The following is an 18,783-nucleotide window of genomic DNA, read 5'->3' as shown; positions in this document are numbered from 1 at the left end:
ATGACCACTGCCCGCAGAAGACTTCATGAACAGAAATACAGAGGCTACACTGCAAGATGCAAACCACTGGTTAGCCGCAAAAATAGGATGGCCAGGTTACGGTTTGCCAAGAAGTACTTAAAAGAGCAACCACAGTTCTGGAAAAAGGTCTTGCGGACAGATGAGACGAAGATTATCATAGCAGAGTGATAGCAAGGGCAAAGGAGAGAAGGAACTGCTCAAGATCCAAAGCATTATGGCTGCTGAAGGTACTGGCTCACTTATCTTCATTGATGATACAACTACTGATGGCAGTAGCATAATGAATTCTGAAGTGGACACATCCTATCTGCTCACGTTCAAACAAATGCCTCAAAACTCAAATATCCTTTAATAAAATCTGGCAATGTGCACTTTAACCACGTGTGATACAGAGGCAAATAAATAAATGATGGGTCTTTGTCCCAAACATTATGGAGGGCACTGTATGTATAAGAAGGAACTGCAGATGCTGGTTTAAACTGAAGATAGACACATAAAGCTGGAGTAATTCAGCGGGACAAGCAGCATCTTTGGAGAAAAGGAATGGGTGACGTTTCGGGTCAAGACCCTTCTTCAGGCTGAAGCTGAAACTTGACCCAAAACGTCACCCATTCTTTCTCTCCAGAGATGCTGCCTGTCCCGCTGAGTTAGTCCAGCTTTTTGTGTCTATCTTGGATAAAGAACTTAATTGGCTTAATCTTGTAACTGCTCCCATAAACTCCAGTGTAGTCCCAATCTTCCAACCTACCTCATTGCGGATATTGCACTTTTCCTCTACAACAGTAACACTATATTCTGTACTCTGGTATCTTTCTCTTTGCCTGTTGTACTTGTGTACGGCTTGATTGTACTCCTGCATGGTTTGATTTGACTGGATAGCACACAAACAAAGTTTTTCATTGTATCTGAATACGTGACAATAATAAACCAATAATGTAATGTAAATAAAGTGAAGGGGGAGATGTACTATAATGTAATGTGAATGCCAGCGCCCCCTGAGGCCAAGAGCAGTGCGGGTTTATATGCCTGTGCCTCGTAAATGAGGTCAGATGACCTTCTAGAAGTTTCAGTTGGTGTTTCAGATTAAATCTTTCGGATGTGTATTCATTGTGCTAGACACAACAGGGTCTTACAGCAGACATTACATGGTGTCAGAAGAAAAAAACAAAATAAAAGAATGGCAGGACTCAAGCCACCGGGACCACTCTCCATGCAAGGGAACTTGGCCAAGAATTATAAGGACTGGATAAGGGCATTCCAGCTGTACGAGACAGCAAATGAACTGACAAACATGACGTCACATTCGGTGATATGCGAGATGACTGGTATGTTTGCCCGGAATGGCATTCCTGACTTGGTGATGACAGACAACGCAAGACAATTTGACTGCTGAGTTTCGCAGGTTCCAGGATGAATGGGAATTTGCCCATGCCACCTCAAGCCCCATATATCCACAGAGCAACGGGTAGGTGGAGCACTGTGTGCAAACTATAAAAGGTATCAATTGGAAAGCCAAACGCAGCGGCCGTGATCTATGTACGCCTTCCTCGAATACTGCAACACCCCCCCTTGACGGGACAGGCGGCTATGCCCCCTCACAGCTACTGAACAGTACACTGATAAGAAGCAAATTGCCATTGCCTCTATCGCTCCTACTGCCACATCATGTCTCTCCCATGGGACCACAACTGGCCGTCCGGCAAGAAAAACAGGCAGCATACTTCAATGAGAAGGCAAGCGTCGATCCGCTGCCGCGCCCGGAACATCAACAACAGGTGTGGTTTCGTGCCAAACCAACCAAGTGGCAACGTGGTCGGATTGCACGAGAAAACATGTCCTCTCGGAGCCACTTCATTTCTACACCGAGCGGTACTGAGTACCGCAGAAACAGGAAGGACATACGACCTGCGCACCAAGCAGCTGAGCCATACCCCGGCAACACGCAGCAAACGAGCGCGAAAACTCTCCCTCACGGATGAGCCCTTCTACCAGAAGGAGCTAATCTCCCAGACTCAAGAGAACAATCACAGGCCACATCACAAGGTAATGTGTTGGGGGAACCTGCTCGAAGCGAGCCAAGCCACACTCACACACAACAGAAATACAACACAGAACGAGTCGGAAATACGACTCGCATGAGAAGTGGGCGATTGTCAAAACCCCCAACTTGACTTGTTATGTAAAATAGTTAGGCGATGATTTTATAGTTTGTAGTATGAACAGCACTATGTTAATTGTGGTACTTTATCCACATTAAATTGATTATAGGTTAAAGTTAATAGTATTGAAAATAGGTTGCATTGACCCCAAAGTGAAGGGGGAGATGTGATGTACATAAAGTGAAGGGGGAAATGTGATGTAATGTATTGTAAATGCCAGAGCCCCCTGAGGCCAAGAGCAGAAGTCTTGTGACTGAGGTCAGGTGACCTTCTGGAAGTTTCAGTTGGTGTTTCAGATTAAATCTTTCTTACAAGATGTCGGACGTGTATTCATTGTGCTAGTCACAACAGGGTCTTACAGCGGACATTACAAATACCATAAAACTGCCTTGCAATACCGACTCTCCAATTTCGCACAAGCAGAAATCAATTGAAGGCGGTATTGGAAGGTTATTAGGTTTTGTACCCATGCAGAAAGAGGGGAGGAAATAAAAAGAGCTGAGGGGGAGCGTGTAAGAAAAGGGAGATCACATGAGAGAGGAAGAACTCATAAGAGAGGGAGCACAGAAGAGAGAGCGCGAGACAGGGCGAGAAAGAGAGAAAGAGAAAAAGAGAAAGTGATGGAGATAAAAAATCAGCTGCAAAAATAGTGAAGAAAATGGAAATGAGATGTTGTTCTTCACAAGGGTGAGGTGTGGGGCAGGCATGGGGTGGGAGGTGGGGTTGGGGTGGGATGGAACACGGGGTGGGGAAGGGGCGGGATGCGGAGTGAGGCAGGCATGGGATGGTGGGTGGGGAACGTACAGGGTGAGGTGTGGGGAAGGATCAGGATGGGGGTGGGGAAGACAGGGTGGGGGATGGGGAAGGCATGGAATGGGGGGGGGGTAGGGAAGGCATTGGCTAGGGGGTGGGGAAGGCACAGGGTGGGAGGTGGGTAATGGGACGGGGTGCGGAGTGAGGCAGACATGGGATGGTGGGTGGGGAACGTACAGAGTGGGAAAGGCATAGAGTGGGGGGGGTTGGGAAGGCATAGGGTAAAGGCACTTGGACAGGTACATGGATAAGGGCCAAACCCAGGCCTGTGGGACGAGCGTAGATGGGGCATCTTGGTTGGTTGGCATGGTCACAGGGTGGGGCTGGAAGTTGAATGTTGCTCCTCTTGATCTAGAGACGTTAACGATACTGGAGCACTATTAATCCAAAACCTATCCACCATCACAATCAATAAAATATTTCATAAAGAGACAGAACACAAAGGAAACAGTGAAAGCCATAATGTCACCGCAAAGAAAATTCGCAGAAACGGAGTAATTAACAGCAGATAGATATACTTCCCCAGAACTGTGGAATCATCAAATCTGATTCCCTTCCTTCCAACACAAAAGTAACAGTGATACACTGCCTTAGCAATGAATCTGATTACTAACGTAATGGCATAATTATAAGGTATTTAGAAATTAATTTTGCGCAACTGAATACTGAACTTGTAATCTCTGATCATAATGCAAATAACTAAAGGGAGCACACAATATGGCTTGATTAGAGAGTCAGACGGGTTTATATCGCATCTTATCAACACTCCAAGCCACTTCACACTGAATAACTTGGCGGCAGCCTGCAGATCACTGCAGCTGTTTTGTGTCCGTCGATATTCCACGCAACAGCAGTTAAAGAAAATAACACTATGTTGGGGTTTACTGGTGAGGAACATGTTCTATTCAGGATATCAGGAGGATTCTTTGGTCAAAGTCCAGTGCGTGCGCGAGGTGTTATGGAACGGTGTACCATAACACCTCGAATGGAATGGAGAATGGAGAGCAGGGAAGAGACAAGACTTTGCCTTCCATCACAGTGAGGAGGAGATTCACTGTGATGGATGTTTGTGTAAATTGTGTTGGTGTGTGTCTTGGTTCTTTTCTTGTATGACTGCAGAAACCAAATTTCGTTTGAACCTCATGTGAGGTTCAAATGACAAATAAATGGTATTGTATTGAATAGTGTTCAAAAGGGAACTGCAGATGCTGGAATATCGAAGGTACACAAAATTGCTGGAGGAACTCAGCGGGTGCAGCAGCATCTATGGAGCGAAGGAAATAGGCGACGTTTCGGGCCGAAACCCTTCTTCAGACTATTGAATAGTATTGTGTACCAATAGGTACCGACGTTCGTCTCCTCGCCCATCCACCTTTGTGCCCCAGGGGCTCCTCTCGCAGCCAACGGTGAGACCGTGGGAGATAAGACCTCGGTCCGCGTTCCTTTCAGCCTCGCTCCTCACGCCCAGCATGGCCGGCTCCCTCCTCTTCGGTACTCTGGTCTTCGGGGGGCCTACAGGGACTTCCTGCGTCCGGCCACGCGGCCCACGGGGTGTTGCAGGCGGGGTCCAGGTCCGCGGCGGGATAGCCAGGCCTGCTGTGGAGTGCTTTTCACGGTTGGATGGGGAAAATGGGTTTCTCATCTCCTTATAATGGTCATACAGCTCGGAAACAGGGCCTTCGGACAAACTTGTCCATGGCACCCAAGATGCACCATCTAAGCTCGTCCCACAGGCCTGCGTTTGGCCCTTATCCCTCTAAACCTTTCCTATACATGTACCTGTCCAAGTGTCTTTCAAGTATTGTTACAGTTTGGCCCATATCCCTCTAAACCTTTACTATCTATGTACTCAACCAAGTGTCTTTTAAATATTGTTATTGTACCTGCCTAAACTAACTCCTCTTGCAGCTTGTTCCATATACCGACCATCCTCTGTATGAAAATGTTGCCCCTCAGTTCCCATTAAATCTCCCCTCTCACCTTAATCCCATGTCCTCTGGTTCTTGATTCCGCTGCATTGGTTAAAATATTCTGTGGATTCACCATCTCTATTCCCCTCATGATCCTATACACCTCTAGGGGATCACCCCTCAGTCTCCTGTACTCCGAGGAATTAAGATCTAGCCTGCCCATTCTCTCCCTACAATTCAGGCCCTCGAGTCCTGGCAACACCATCGTAAATATCCTTTGCACTCGCACACCCACCATCTTCTGTGTGAAAACATGGATCTTGGTTTGAGGAAGGATCCTGACCTGCAACGTCACCTATCCATGTTCTCCAGGGATGCTGCCTGACCCGCTGAGTTACTCCAGAACTTTGGGTCTTTCTTAATTTCTCTGAAATGAGTGGCCATTTTGTAGCTGACAGGCACACACACTGAAATACCCCACTTGTTAACCAGCATCTGCAGTTCCTTGTGTCTATTTTTGGTTTCTTGGTTGCTTGGACCATATTCATGGCATTAGCTCAGCATGGACTTGGAACGCAGCACACCTTTCCACATTTGCTGCTGACTTCTTGCACTGGAATCTGAAGTATAGTTCAGTTTAGAGATACAATGCGGAAACAGGCCCTTCGGCCCACCAAGTCCGCGCCAATCAACGATCGCTGTATACTAACACTATCCGACACACTAGGGACAATTTACAATTTTTACCAAAGCCAATTAACCTACAAATCCGCACATCTCTGGAATGTGGGAGGAATCCGGAAAAAACTCGTGGGGGTCACAGGGAGAATGTACAAACTCCCTATAGACAGCACCCGTAGTCATAATCGAACCTGGGTCTCTGGCGCTGTGAGGCAGTTGCTCTACCGCTGCGCTACTGTGCTGCCTAGCTCAATTACCAAGAAAAGCTTTTTTACGCACCACAATAAAAGTTACCTAACTTGTGCATAAGATTGCAAAGCTAGTTAACGATCTCTGTAGGTCAGAAAAGTGAGTGCTGATGAGGGATGTCAATCGATTCATGTGCGTCACCTTGCACTGACACTTGAGCTACCTTCCATCACTGCCGCTGCAAAGCTTAATCCCCTTGACCACTGTAACTAACCAGCCATTCTCAGTATTAATCACTATTTGTGTTTGCTGACACAAACGTTACAGTTGGCTTTTAAGGGTTACCTTCATGTCTCCTTGCAAATAAGTTTGTGCTTTAACTTGAAACAATCGCCCTGGATTAAACAATGTGCTTTTCAAATATTGATCTCTCCCTAATGTTCCCTACGGTTCCCAATTCTTGGAACTTTAACAAATACTTCTTCCATTTAATTCCATCTAATGTATACTGGAATGTGGGAGAGGGCTAGCGGAAACAAGGTTAGGAGAATCTTTAGAATGGAACTTGAAAAAGGTGCTTACATGCATTTTGTAGCCCGCAACGGAACAGCAAGCAATGTAATAAGTGATGACCACAGTGCGTTTCTGGTCAAAGGAGTGTATAAAGCCCTATTACGAATATTTACAGATAATTGCACAGATGTCGAGAAAATCATTTAGTGAAATTGATGGACGTAAGGAAAGGACTCAATCTGGTTTTGTGTGCTCTCTTCCACAAAGCAGTCCACGAAAATTGCAAGATTAACAAAAAAAACACTGGTTCGGGGAAGACTGTAACTTAGAACATGAAATAAAAATCTCTACTGACAGTTTAATAAAGGAACGGCTTTGACTTTGCCTCTCACTTTGTTCGGTAAGCAGGGATGCAAAAGGTCACGTTAAACCAAGAAATCCTTGCTTGTGCATCTGATATACAATTCAGTGATATATATTTCAGTGAGGGGGAAGAACTTGTGGTATAGTGATATTAATTGCACTAGGTTTAATCAACTTTTTGAAATTGATTCAAGTTAAAATCCAACTAGTTCTCTATGACCTTCAGGACGAGGTCTCCAGCACAAAACAATTTGTTAAAGCTGGACTCCAATCTTGCAATAAATTATGGAGTCACAAGCCTCACCCTGAAACAAAAGAAAAGTGTATTTATTGGAGACACAAGCAACTGCAGATACTGAAACCTTGGGCAAAACACAAAGTACAGGAGGAACTCAGTGGGTCAGGCATCATCTGTGGAGGGAAATGGACAGACAACGCTTCAGTCGGGACCTTCTTGGCTATCAGACTATCTACTGTATTCAGAGAGCATGCTCATATCTCTTTAAAAACAGTCCAGAAATGTTCTGCATATACCGACAATTATGCTTCATTGGGCTAAATGTTATGCTTCCATTAACAACAGTTTAATAATGGCTACATAATTTGTGTTAGAACAGCTGATGATTGATATATACCAGTCTGAAATTAATAGAGCCATAGAATCCTAAATTCATGTCACAGGAGCAGAATTCGGCAATTCGGCCCATCGAGTCTACTCCACCATCCATCTTTCCCTCTCAAGCCCATTCTCCTGCCTTCTCCCCATAATCCTTGACACCCTTACTAATCAAGAATCTGTCAATCTCCGCCTTAAAAATATCCATTGACTTGGCCTTCACAGCCTTCTGTGGCAAAGAATTCCACAGATTCACCATCCTCTATGACTAATGAAATTCCTCCTCATCTCCTTTCTCAAGGTGCGTCCTTTTATTCTGAGGCTATGGCATCTGGTCATAGACTCTCCCACCAGTGGAAACATCCTCTCCACATCCACTCTATCCAGGCTTTTCACTATTCAGTAAGTTTCAATGAGGTCCCACCTCATTCTTCTAAACGCCTGCGAGTACAGGCCCTGTGCGTCAAATGCTCATCATATGTTAACCCAAACATTCCTGCAATCAAACCTCCAATACCAGCACATCCTTCCTCCGATATGGGGCCCAAAACGGCTCACAATACTCAGAATGCAGTCTAACCAGAGCCTTAGAAAGCCTTGGCATTACATCCCTGTTTTTATACTCTGTACCTCCTGAAATAAATACTAACATACGTATAGTTCTTAAACAGTTAGCGCCAGAATCTAAGAACCCTCTGGGTGAAAACATTCTTCCTCAGAGTCATGTAGCATGGAAACTGGTTCTTTGGTCCAACTCGACCAGAGTGCACCATCTAAACTAGTCCCATTCGCCTGCGTTTCCTCCTCATAACCTCCTTGTGTTATTAACCATCACCATTGCTCATGTGTAGGAAGGAACTGTAGATGCTGGTTTAAACCGAAGATAGACACGAAATGCTGAAATGCTGGAGTAACAGCGGGACAGGCAGCATCTCTGGAGAGAAGGAATGGGTGACGTTTGAAGAAGGATCTCCACCCGAAACGTCACCCATTCCTTCTCTCCAGTGATGCTGCCTGTCCCGCTGAGTTACTCCAGCATTTAGTGTCTACCATTGCTTACGTCACCAGCACCATCCACGTGCAGCTCACAGTCTCCCGTGGTTTTCACCTACCACAGACATGCCTAGGTTGCATTGCCCTTCTCCCTTTATTTAGGGGCCACAGCTTTAAGGTGAGCGGGTCAAAATTTAAAGGAGATATGTGAAACAAATAAATTTTATACAGAGGGTGGTGAGTACCTGGAGCGTACTGCCTGGGGTGGTGGCAGAGACCGATACGACAGTGGCATGTAAGACTTTTAGATGAGGCACATGGATATGCAAGGAATGGAGGCATATGGTGTATGTGCAGGCAGGTTGGGCCCGGCATCATGTTCGGCACAGACAATGTGGGCTGAAGGGCCTATTTCTGTGCTTCATGGGTTCTATGTTTTAGTTTAGTGTAGAGATACAACATGGAAATAAACCCTTTGGCCCACCGATTCGACCATGATCATCAATCACCTATGCACCCGAGTTCTATGTTATCCCACTTTCGCATCCGCTCCCTACACACTAGAGACAATTTACAGAGGGTCGATTAACCTGCAACCGCACGTCTTTGGGATGCCGGAAAAAAGTGGGAGCACTCGGAGGAAACCCACAAAGTCACAGGGAGAACGTGCACACTCCACACAGACAGAACCCACGGCCAGGATTGAACTGTGCTGTGGTGCTGTGCGGCAGCGATTTCTGGGTTCAAGCTTTCTGGAATCTTGAAGCATGTTTAATCTTTGACCTATTCCAGCCCTGACAAAATGTTATCAACCGAATGTCAACCTTATGTCTCTCACAGAGGCAGCCTAATCTGCTAACACTTTCTGTTTTTGGTTCGAGAATTGTAACTAAAAAAAAAACAAATCGAAGATGGAATAAAGAAAATAGTGACATTGGGGAATTTGCATCACTGGCAAAATCTTTCCGATTCTCATTATCTTCCGTGATAAAAAATAAATGACATTAATGTAAAATTCTGACTGGGCTGGGCAGAGTCTAATTTGTGACTTGTCAGAATTTCAACAAATCAAGCTTCTAAAGGAAATAAATCAACAGGAGCAACCACGTCCAAGTTTTTATTATTATTACTTTGATAAATTCAAATGGACAAATGAGTCAGATACATTATTATGGAGAAATGATTCTCCAGAAAGGCCATTTTCAAGCCATTACCTAACTCGTGCAACAGGATGATGATTTTGTACCGTTTTAACTCTTTAAAAATATATATTTTTATTAGAAGCTTATGTACAAATTTGACAATTTAATGACAGATTTCTTACATAGCTTCCGTTTTTTTTTAAAGACTAAAGATAAAGGGAGAAAAAGATGAGAGAAAGTAATAGAGAGAGAAGAAGAAGAGAAAAAAAGAGACACAGAGAAACATTATGACAAGATTATGGAGATAGATCCAGGAAATATTGAGTGTAACTATTCATCCAGTCGCAAACTCTGGTTTCAACCCTGATTCTGTGTTAAACCAATTTACCTTTTCAAATATTCAATAAATGGAGGCCATATTCTAACAAAACGTTCTGGTTTGTCAATTAAGACAGGTCTTATTTTTTCCAAATGCAAGGTCTCAGTCATTTCCGTAACCACACGTTTTAATTGTGGGGGCTGCTGGTTTGTTCCAAAATTTTAGTATTAATTTTTTCGCAGTTATTAGATTGTAGTCAAGAAATTGTCTCTGACTTGTCGTAAAGGTTGTAGTATGTTCTGATATTACCGTTTTAACTCTTAGTGTGCTGACTGTTTGGGGAAATCGTCTTGCTGGGCCTAATATCATCCTCTGAGGAATGAAGAGGAGGAGAGATTTAAGAGGAACCTCAGGGGCCACACTTTCACTCAGAGGGTAGTAAGTATCTGACCTTCCATGATACTTTATTGTCACATGTAGCTAGGTACAGTACAATGCTTTGTTTTGCATACAACCCTATACAATCATACAATAGGCCTCACTTGGGCAGTACACAAGTGTCGCCACGTTTCTGGTGCCGACAAAGTTATTGCCTGTCGCCGCTTGTGGCAACGGCTCCCCCTAGCCGGGTCCCGCCTTTGTTCGAATGAGCTGCCAGAGGAAGTTATAAATGCGGATACAATTATAACATTTAAAAGACATTTGGACAAATCTATGGATAGGAAGGATTTAGAAGGCTATGAGCCAAATGCTGGGAAATGGGGCGGGCCCAATATGCCAACTTGGTTGTCATGGACTAGGCCGAATGGCCTGTTTCTGCGCTGTACATCTCTATGGCTCTGTGTGTGGCACTAATACAATTAATCAAACCATAACATGACCCAGATATGAACATTATAGCTGTAATACCAAACTCAATTTTACCTAAATATGATCTAAAACAATGTGCTATTTCTATGGAACACAGCTTTCCTTGCTGGGTACAACTGCCCTCCATTTTGCCCTCTTTGTCCCGCTGAGTTATTCCAGCTTTTTGTGTTTATCTCTCTTATATTAACTTTGGCGGCACAGTGGTAGAGCCGTTGCCTCATAATGCCAGAGACCTGGTTTGATCCTGACCTTGGTACTGTCTCTGTGGAGTCTGCACATTCTCCTTGTGATTGCATGCGTTTCCACCGGGTGCTCCGGTTTCCTCCCACATCCCAAAGATGTGCGGGTTTGTAGATTAATTGGCCCTATGTAAATTGCCCCTCGTGTGGTGGAAGAGGGTGAGAAAGTGTGATATAACGTATTAACGCTGATCGAATGTCAGCGGGGACTGAAGGCACTATTTTGATGCTGGCTCTGTAACCTAAACTAATTGAAGCCAAATAAGATTTTTTCTTCCAACCTGCTACTATCACAAAAGAGGAGAAAGTAGCTTTAAGGAAAAAGTAGATTTAAAGAAAGAATCTATAATGGATAGTTTGTTTAGCCAAGCTGGAAACATAAAGCTTAATTCTTTTCCCAAGGTCACAGCTGTGTCAATGTTTCAATAATGCCAATCAAAATCACAATCCAAATCCAACCTGCTGGTTGAATGAGGAGAAATCGAAGCTTGCAATTAACAAATCAATCCCTTTTACGGGTAAAATACAGAAGAATCTTGCGAAAGGTTCCTGTCTGTTCATTAATTGTCCTGGTGATATGGGCTTGCTGCTTACCTGGCTATGCAAGGGTTGGGACTCCAATATATTGGTCTGAAATATTCTTATCACTCTGGTTGCAAGATAAGTTAATGAGCCTAGCATTTCATATTTTTCTCCTCTCAGTAGCAAACCAGTCAAACATGCAACAATAAATCATCTTCAGGAGATGAATAGCAGATTCATAGAGTCAATATCATTTCTTTTGTAACATATACCATACCTGGACTTCCAAAAGTTAAGTTCAAATATAAAAATGTCAGTCATTTAATGTCTGCTAAATTCTACGTTCATGCAGAATTGCAATGAGAAGACCGGTCCAGGATCAATTACCTAGACCTTCAAAAGAATCCACCTTCAAACCTGAACTGTATTCATTAAAATAAACTTGCACAAAGAGCTGCAAGTAAGCACTGATGAAAGGTTTAGCCGCCTACTCCTAAGATTCCAGTCTAAATGGAAATTAAATTCATAAAATAATATAGATGTGGTGCAAATTAGCACCCGTACTGCCGAATTGTTTCTTATTTGATGTACATACTGTACCTCGCATACATCCAATTAAAGTGGGGACAAAGAGAGATAGAGAGAGAGAGAGAAAGCATTACGGAAAATTAAAATGCAAGCTATTCGTTTTTCAAATTGGCACAAGGTGGAGATGAAATGTCTGAAATCCCAATTTCCCATAAGATCAAAGGCTGGGGCAAAGTGACCGAACACAACTGCTGCATAACACCACAACTCAGTACTGCAGGGGTCGAAGTCCAGGCAGTGAGATGCAGGGTGAATAGAATGGGTGAGAGAGTGAGTGGGTGAGTGAGACACACTGATATATATATACACACACACACACAAATGCGTGCATATATATATAGTTATATATACATACATATATACTAATGTGTAGCAGTGTATCTCACTCACGCATACATATGCACACATATACAGATATAGAGAAAGAGGGATATAGATAGAGAGAAATCCAAATAGAGAGAAGAATAGAGAGATAGATATGGAGATCCCAATAGAGTGAAAGAGAGAGTCATGGAATCATTGAGCATGGAAACAGGTCAACCCAACTCACCTATGGTACCAAGATGGCCCATCTACACTATTCCCATCTTCCTATGTTTGGCCAGTGTCCCTCTAAACTTTTCCCATTCAAGCTCCTATCAAAGTGTATTTTAAAATAATATACTTCAACTACCTCCTCTGGCAACTCATTCCATACTCCCACCACCTGAGAGAGATAAAGATTAAGGCATTGTTCTTTCTCCAAAGCATGACATATGGCACAAAGAAGAAGGGGGGGGGGGGGGGGGGGGGGGGGGGGGGGGGGGAGTTCTTGATCTTGGTTTGTTAAACAATCTTTTCCTCAGAGAACTTTCCACCTCCCTGCCCCTCTTCCTTGTGCCCCACCTTGACTCGTGCCCATTTCTCTACTACCCCCTCCCCTTCCAACTATATTCCTTCCTCTGGATACACAATTTGCATCCTTTCTATACTTATTTCACCTGTCTTTTCATCTCTGGCCTTTGTCGAACTACCTGCCTGTCAAACCCCAAGTTACCTGTATCCACCTATCACTTGCCCCTCCTCTCTTCCAGCTTCCTCCCCTCCTCCACCACAATAACTTTGAAGAAGGGTCCCGCCCTGAAACATCATCTATCCACGTTCTCCAGAGATGCTGCTTGACCCGCTGAGTTACTCCAGCACGTTGTGCTTATCTTTGTAAAACAACATCTGCAGTTCCTTGTGTCTTCAGTCAAATTAAATAATTTGGTGGGGATTTTTGATTAACATGCCAGACATTCTAAAATCCTTAAACTATTGCCATGCTATTAACATCAACATTATGGCTGGATACGTACTGATAACTGGAGAAAGTTCGCAGCAAATCCTCTGTCTTAAATTCTGTAGGAAAATCATAGATCTCAACAATGTGGGAAAATTCAGAATCATCAATTTCTTGCTCAGCCGGTTGGTAGTTGTAGTAATTGAAGGGAGGATCTTGAATAGTCTTCTTAGACTTTCTCTTCGTGGTTAACTAGAAGAAAAAATAAAAGCTCAGGCTCAGATCACAGAAGTTTAACTCAACTGAACACAACATATATTTCACATGGTGAGGAAGTGTACTTTGATTAATTGTTTTCGTTAAGTCATTCTTCCAATATCCCGCCACCATCTCCCACATCTGCTACTTACCTCTCCAAGGATGTCACTTATCCTGTTGTGGAATTAAGAATCTCCATGAGGGAAAGTTCCTCCAGCACTTTGGATTTTGTTCAAGATTCCAACATCTGCAGTTTCTTGTGTCTCCATTTCAATGCTCCAGATGACCGCTAGGTCGAAGAACAGCTTCTTCCCAACAACCCTAACATGTCCATGTTCTCCAGGGATATAGCCTGACCCGCTGAGCTACTCCAGCATTGTTGTGTCTATCTTCCCAACAACCACAGGCGCTTGAACACTACATAACACTCACCTCAACTATGAACGTCTATGGACTGTCTTTCATTGCACTAAGGTTGTGTTGGTCTAGTATTGTGGTTATTAATATATTGATTTGTTGTTGGTTATATGTAATCTATGTGTATTGTGTTTACAACCTGTTAAGCTGCTGCAAGTAAGAATATCATTCATTGTTCCTTTATTGGTACATATGACAATTAAACACTTGACTAGGCGGGAGTTCTCTAAGACCCTCTCTCACTGCTCCCTCCTCTGTGATTCCTTCTGTTCTGCTGCTGAAAGAAGAAGGGACCCGACCCAATACGTTGTCTGTCCATTTCCTTCCACAGAGGCTGCATGACCCAGAAGGTTCTTCCAGTACTTTGTGTTTTGTTCAAGATTCCAGCATCTGGGATGGCATAGTGACGCAGCGGTAGAGTTGCTGCCGTACAGCGCTAGAGACCCGGGTTCGACCCTGACTACGGCTGCGGTCTGCAAGGAGTTTGCTCGTCCTCCCTGTGGACGTGGACTCGGTGGGCTGAAGGGCTTGTTTCCACACTGTATCCCTAGATTAAACAAATCTACAGTTCCTTGTGTCTCTTTGTTACCTAAGCAAGGCCGTGAGTTTCACATTGGTTACACCTCCATCCATTATACCCCAAAGGTAAACCGAAGGGGGAAAGTAAAGATGAGGTGCTGCTTTTGGTTGGGTGGGTAGACTAACCTGGCTGTGGGCTGGAGGCCAGCATTACCTTTGGCCGATTGAGGGAATAACTCAATTAAGACCTGAAATCTGGCTCTAAACTCCTGGCCCACCAGGGAGCAGAGATCTCTATCCTCCTGTATAACTCTGCATAACATCGACACCTCACGGCATTGGGAAAATACCATCAACACTGTCTCTGCAAAGACCTCCTGAATTACAGGAAGGGTTTCATAGAGTCATCCAGCAAGGAAACAGGCCCTTCAGCCCATCTTGCCAATGCTGGTCAATGTGCCCCATCTACACTAGTCCTACCTGCCAGAGTTTGACCCTCTAAATCTTTCCTATCCATGAACCTGCCCAAATGCCTTTTAAAAGTTGTTATCGTTTCTGCCTCAGCTACCTCCTCCGGTCACTAATTCCGTATACCCTCCATCCTCTGTGTGAAAAGGTTGCCTCTCAGTCATATTAAATCTTTCTCCTCTCCCCTTAAGCCTATGCCCTACTTAAGGGTCATGACAAAGGGCTAACTTATGTGCTATATGACTCTGTGACTATCTTCACATAAAGGGCAGTTCGCATTCCCATCATTTTATATATATCACATATGAAATAATATTTATGGCAAGATAGCCCGTCGCAATAAAAGTCTGCACCGTGCCATCCCACTGTGCAAAAAACAGTCAAGTCCGTTCAGAGTAAACCATATTGCATCCCATCGAGACAGTTGCATCCAGACATCATCAATACAACTAACAGATTGCTCACCTTACTGCGACCAAGTATAATTACAAAAAATAAATACACCGAGGCACTGTTGGGCAAGGAAAGGGAGTGTTTGCTTATTTTTAAACACTGTGCTTCATCTTTGAAAAGACAACACTCTGGCATGTTAACACCCGTACTAATTGGATTTCTTTACTGAATGTGTCACATTGAGGTGCTGCATTATCCTCCTGTCAAAAGAAACAAATATCCGCAGTGTTTGAAGTAGCATGATAATGCAGAATAATGGATGGCGGGGAGTAGCTTTGCTGCGATTTAAATCAACAAATCGGGGCCGGAAGCCACTGAGGCACAAAGCTTGAGTAGCTTTTAAGGATCTAAATTGGACCTTAAAAATAAATTATGGCCCTTTGCTCATTTTCTATCAAGGAATATCATTATTATTATGGGTTCAATGAAAGGAAAATTGTAAAAAGCCAAGCTGAAAGTATTTCAGTAATGGGCAAATGCTTTAAGGTTTCAGAGATGTCCTTCGATATGACCATTTCGACAGTGACCACCTTCTCAGGGACACCCAACACATCTGAACGCCAGCAAGCCTTCCAGCAGGGAAGCAGGCCCTTCGGCCCGGATCATCCATGTTGACCAAGGAGCCTCATCTCAGCTAGATTTGCCTTTGTTTGGCCAATATCCCTCAAAACGTGACACAAAGCTAGATGGCAGTGTGAGCTGCGAGGAGGACCCTATGAGGCTGCTATGTGACTTGAATAGGTTGGATGAGTGGGCAGATGCATGGCAGATGCCGTACGATCTGGATAAATGTGAGGTTATCCACTTTGGTGGCAAGAACAGGAAGGCAGATTATTATCTGAATGGTGTCAGATTAGGAGAAGGGGAGGTGCAGCGAGACCTAGGTGTGCTTGTACATCAGTCACTGAAAGTAAGCATGCAGGTACAGCAGGCAATGAAGAAAGCCAATGGCATGTTGACCTTCATTGCGAGAGGATGTGAGTTTAGGAGCAAGGAAGTCCTACTGCAGTTGTACAGGGCCCTGCACCTGGAGTATTGCGTGCAATGTTGGTCTCCTAATTTGAGGAAGGACATTATTGCTATTGAGGGAGTGCAGCGTAGGTTCACCAGGTTAACTCCTGGGATGGCAGATTGATGTATGATGAAAGAATGGGTCAACTGGGCTCGTATTTGTTGGAATTTAGAAGGATGAGAGGGTATCGTAAAGAAACATCTAAAATTCTTAGAGGATTGGACAGGGTAGATGTAGGAAACATTTTCCCGATGTTGGGGGAGTCCAGAACCAGGGGTTACAGTTTAAGAATAAGGGGTAGGCGATTTAGGACTGAGACGAGGGAAAATTTTTTCACCCAGAGAGTTGTGAATCTGTGGAATTCTCTGCAACAGAAGGCAGTAGAGGCCAAATCACTGGATGTTTTCAAGAGAAAGTTAGATTTAGCTCTTAGGGCTAAGGGAATCAAGGGATATGGGGAAAAAGCCAGAACGGGGTACTGAATTTGGAAGATCAGCAATGATCATATTGAATGACGGTGCTAGCTCGAAGGGCTGAATGACCTGTACCTGCACCTATTTTCTATGTCTAAAACCTTTCCTATCCATACACCTGTATTTTAAATGTTCTTATTGTACCTGCCTCGACTACCTCTTCTGGCAGCTCGTTTCATATATCCATTACTTAGGTATGTTGCAAAGCCTACCTGAAGCGTCGCTGAAAATCTGTCGCTGCGGGTGTGCGCGATTTTGGCGCTGTTTAGAGGGGGGCGGGTTTAAAACGCGATTTTCTCTAGGCTGTTCAAATCGAAGATGTTCAGTCTAGTTAATTATTAACGAAAAATCGCTGAAAGACCCCGTCGCAAAAGCTATTATTAGTTTTAAAGGCCTCGTATAATAGTTATAGTAGTTTAAAAATCAATCTCTAAACCCGCGACCACCAGCAACCGCAGGGTCTCATAAAGCAAACCACAGAAGGTAAGTTGTATATTTTTACATTAAAAAGGGCTTCTAAAGATCCCTTTATACCAAGTTTAATATTGCGAGTAGCTCATTTTGGGCCCATTATATCCCGCAGTATTTTTCTCGGCATTTGGGGCACAAATCTACCGCAATGTGAACGTTCTAAACCAGCGCGTTCCACAGGGACCCACTGGAAAGCTGATTTAAATGGGCATTTATTTACAGCAATTGAACACTAAATTCCTTCCATTTGGCCTATAAATTAATGTAAATGAGATTTAAAAATCATGTTTTATTGTGAATTATTTGTGAATATTATTTGGACATTTAGGCTATTTAAAAATGTTAATCATTTATTAAGAAATGGATAGATGTTTAGATCTAGTAATTGAAGTCTGAAATTAGCTACAATTAGGTAACTAACTAATGATATGCTTTAATTTCAGGTCATCCAAGTAAGATTATTTTATATTTGTTTCAGAATGCTTCAATCTATGATAACTGAAAATTTCATTCAGTTCTCTTAATTTTTAAGAAAGTTATGGGCTTTTGACTGTTCACGATCACAGCTTTTTTGTTATGTCCATAGAAAATCAATAGGGAACAAGATGCTCATTTCCCAGTATGAAAATGGCTATAACTTTTTAAATACTTGAGATATGAAAGTGAATTAGGTGTCAAATTAAACTTATTTTTATGCTTTATCTGATGGGATAAATTGCAGACTTGATTTTTAAAATCTCAAAATTTTGTAACATTGCTACATTACTTGAAATGAGAAGTGGGTATATGGAAAAAGTTGCCAGAGGAGGGGGTTGAAGCAGCTACAATATCAACATCTAGAAGGCACTTGGACATGTACATGGATAGGAAAGGTTAAGAGGCATATTGACCAAACGAGGTTCTATGGGACTAGCTTAAGCATCCTCGTTGGTAATTGAGAAAGGTACTAAAACAACATTTAAAAGACATTTGGACTGGTATGTGGATAGGAAAGTTCGAGAGGGATATGGACCAAAGCAAGCAGGTGGGACTAGCGTAGCTGGGGCATCTTGGCTGGTGAGGGCAAGTTGGACTGAAGGGCCTGTTTCCATGCTATGATTATGACTCAGGATTTGGACTTTGGCCATTACTGAGTTATACAGTCATACAGCATGGAAACAGGCCCTTCGACTCAACTTTCCCATTCCGACTAAGATGCCCCATCTATAGTAGTCCCACCTGATGTCCAAAGAGACTCAGGAACAGGACCATTGTATTTGATATCAGCTGTACAGAATGCAGATGACATCGTAGAATGAGTGAGGATTGTATAGAATGCACTCGCCCGGGCAGACGATGACATGTTGCAGGGATGATTGCGTGTTTGACAAGTGATATTTAACTTAGAAAAACAGTCTTTTATAGCAGGTTTGATGCCAAATATTCTTACATTCTTGAGGGAATAAAATTTGAAAGCTGCGGTGAGAGAGATAAGGGCGTATTGTGAAGCGCTGTTTAAAGATTCATCTACGGC

The 18,783-nt window shown here is 43.4% G+C and overlaps 1 protein-coding gene across 2 annotated transcripts in view; it reads right to left on the bottom strand.

Annotated features, from left to right (window-relative positions):
• r3hcc1l (R3H domain and coiled-coil containing 1 like) overlaps nucleotides 1-18,783 on the bottom strand; it is a 212,820-nt gene that overhangs the window by 78,253 nt on the left and 115,784 nt on the right. For both annotated transcript variants that reach the window (XM_033034151.1, XM_033034150.1), the window contains exon 3: nucleotides 13,276-13,451. In XM_033034151.1, the coding sequence (XP_032890042.1) occupies nucleotides 13,276-13,451 (176 nt within the window). The remainder of the gene's footprint in view (nucleotides 1-13,275; nucleotides 13,452-18,783) is intronic.

Source organism: Amblyraja radiata, chromosome 15 (genome assembly GCF_010909765.2).
Source record: "Amblyraja radiata isolate CabotCenter1 chromosome 15, sAmbRad1.1.pri, whole genome shotgun sequence".
Lineage (NCBI taxonomy): Eukaryota > Metazoa > Chordata > Chondrichthyes > Rajiformes > Rajidae > Amblyraja > Amblyraja radiata.
This window is presented reverse-complemented; position numbering and strand designations above follow the sequence as displayed.